Below are 1,830 nucleotides of genomic sequence, written 5' to 3'. Positions count from 1 at the left end.
GCGCCCTCCGAGCGGGGCCGGGGAGGAGGCCTGGGCGGGCGGCGGCCTCCGCCATGAACCCCCGGGGCCTCTTCCAGGACTTCAACCCCAGTAAGTTCCTCATCTACGCCTGCCTGCTGGTCTTCTCGGTGCTGCTGCCCCTCCGCCTGGACGGCGTCATCCAGTGGAGCTACTGGGCCGTCTTCGCGCCCATCTGGCTGTGGAAGCTCATGGTCATCGCGGGCGCGTCCGTGGGCGCCGGCGTGTGGGCCCGCAACCCTCGCTACCGCGCCGAGGGGGACGCCTGCGTGGAGTTCAAAGCCATGTTGATCTCCGTGGGCATCCACCTGCTGCTGCTCATGTTCGAAGTCCTGGTGTGCGACAGGGTGGAGAGGGGGACCCACTTCTGGCTGCTGGTCTTCATGCCGCTCTTCTTCGTCTCCCCCGTGTCCGTGGCCGCTTGCGTCTGGGGGTTCCGACATGACCGGTCGCTGGAGCTGGAGATCCTGTGCTCCGTCAACATCCTGCAGTTCATCTTCGTCGCCCTGAGGCTGGACAGGATCGTCCACTGGCCCTGGTTGGTGGTGCTGGTCCCGCTGTGGATCCTCATGTCCTTTCTCTGCTTGGTCGTGCTCTACTACATCGTCTGGTCGCTGCTCTTCCTGCGGTCCCTGGATGTGGCTGCGGAGCAGCGAAGAACACACGTGACCATGGCCGTGAGCTGGATAACCATGGTGGTGCCGCTTCTCACTTTCGAGGTCCTGCTGGCTCACAGGGTGGACGGTCACAACACCTTCTCCTATACATCCATATGTGTCCCGCTGTGGCTTTCGCTGATAACGTTAATGGCCACGACCTTTAGGCGAAAGGGGGGCAATCATTGGTGGTTTGGGATTCGCAGAGATTTCTGCCAGTTTCTGCTGGAAATTTTCCCGTTTTTAAGAGAATACGGGAACATTTCGTACGACCTACATCACGAAGATAGTGAAGATGCCGAAGAAACATCCGTTCCAGAAGGCCCTAAGATTGCCCCCATATTTGGAAAGAAGGCCAGGGTGGTTATAACCCAGAGCCCTGGAAAATATGTTCCCCCACCTCCCAAGTTAAATATTGACATGCCAGATTAAACTCCAGTTCTAGGGAGGGCCCCTGGTGGGATAGAAACCATACACACACCCGCAAACTCCACCTTCCTGTTTTTGTCTCTTCCCAAACCTAGAACAGAAAGTGGGGCTTCAGGTCCCTTCATCTCAGCCTTTTTGATGCCTGTCAGCATGCACCATAGCTTTAAGTAGATATTTTAACGTGGTTGTGCTGCGGGGTGTGTGTACACAGGTGAGAGAATTTACGGTCTAGGTTGGGGCTTACAGACAGCCGGGATTAGCAAGTCTTTAAAAGGAGTAACTATACAGCTATTTGATTTGGTTTGGTTTTTTAAGTGCTGATATACCTATCACAGGTATTACTTTTTTTAAAGTTTATTTTTAAACACTGCTAGCGTAAAATTGTACTTCACATTGCTCCTGTTGTGACATCATAGCAAATATAAAGAATTCTCTTTGCGACCCCTTGTTTGTAAACCTCACAGTTGTTATTTTTAGTGTGCCTGCTGTTAAAAATCGTTCTTCTTTGGACTTCGCTGGTACTGGTCTTTCGTATCTGAATAGATGACTCTTTGTAAGGGCGTGAAGCCATGCATATATAGTATTTATATGAATATTTTTGCAATGTAATACGTTTAATTCTCGTTCTATACAGTACAGTGTATTATTTTTTTTAAGCTTGTATGTGAAGATCTATGTCTACTGCAGATGTTCTTAAAGATTGTTTAAAACATGAATATGTGCCTGG

The 1,830-nt window shown here is 51.1% G+C and overlaps 1 protein-coding gene across 1 annotated transcript; it reads left to right on the top strand.

The window, feature by feature from the left end:
• Positions 1-53: 53 nt before the first annotated feature.
• Positions 54-1,824, top strand: TMEM185B (transmembrane protein 185B). The gene has a single exon (XM_004388008.2). The coding sequence runs from the start codon at positions 54-56 to the stop codon at positions 1,104-1,106; it is 1,053 nt and encodes a 350-aa protein (XP_004388065.1). The 3' UTR covers positions 1,107-1,824.
• The last annotated feature ends 6 nt before the right edge of the window (positions 1,825-1,830 follow it).

This window comes from Trichechus manatus, unplaced genomic scaffold (genome assembly GCF_000243295.1).
Source record: "Trichechus manatus latirostris isolate Lorelei unplaced genomic scaffold, TriManLat1.0 scaffold00203, whole genome shotgun sequence".
Taxonomy (NCBI): domain Eukaryota; kingdom Metazoa; phylum Chordata; class Mammalia; order Sirenia; family Trichechidae; genus Trichechus; species Trichechus manatus.
The sequence above is the reverse complement of the archived record's forward strand: the minus strand, read 5'-3'. Positions and strand labels throughout refer to the sequence as shown.

Bases quoted from the DNA above. Each gene is read 5' to 3' on its own strand.
- TMEM185B (XM_004388008.2), top strand. From the start codon at position 54: ATGAACCCCCGGGGCCTCTTCCAGGACTTCAACCCCAGTAAGTTCCTC.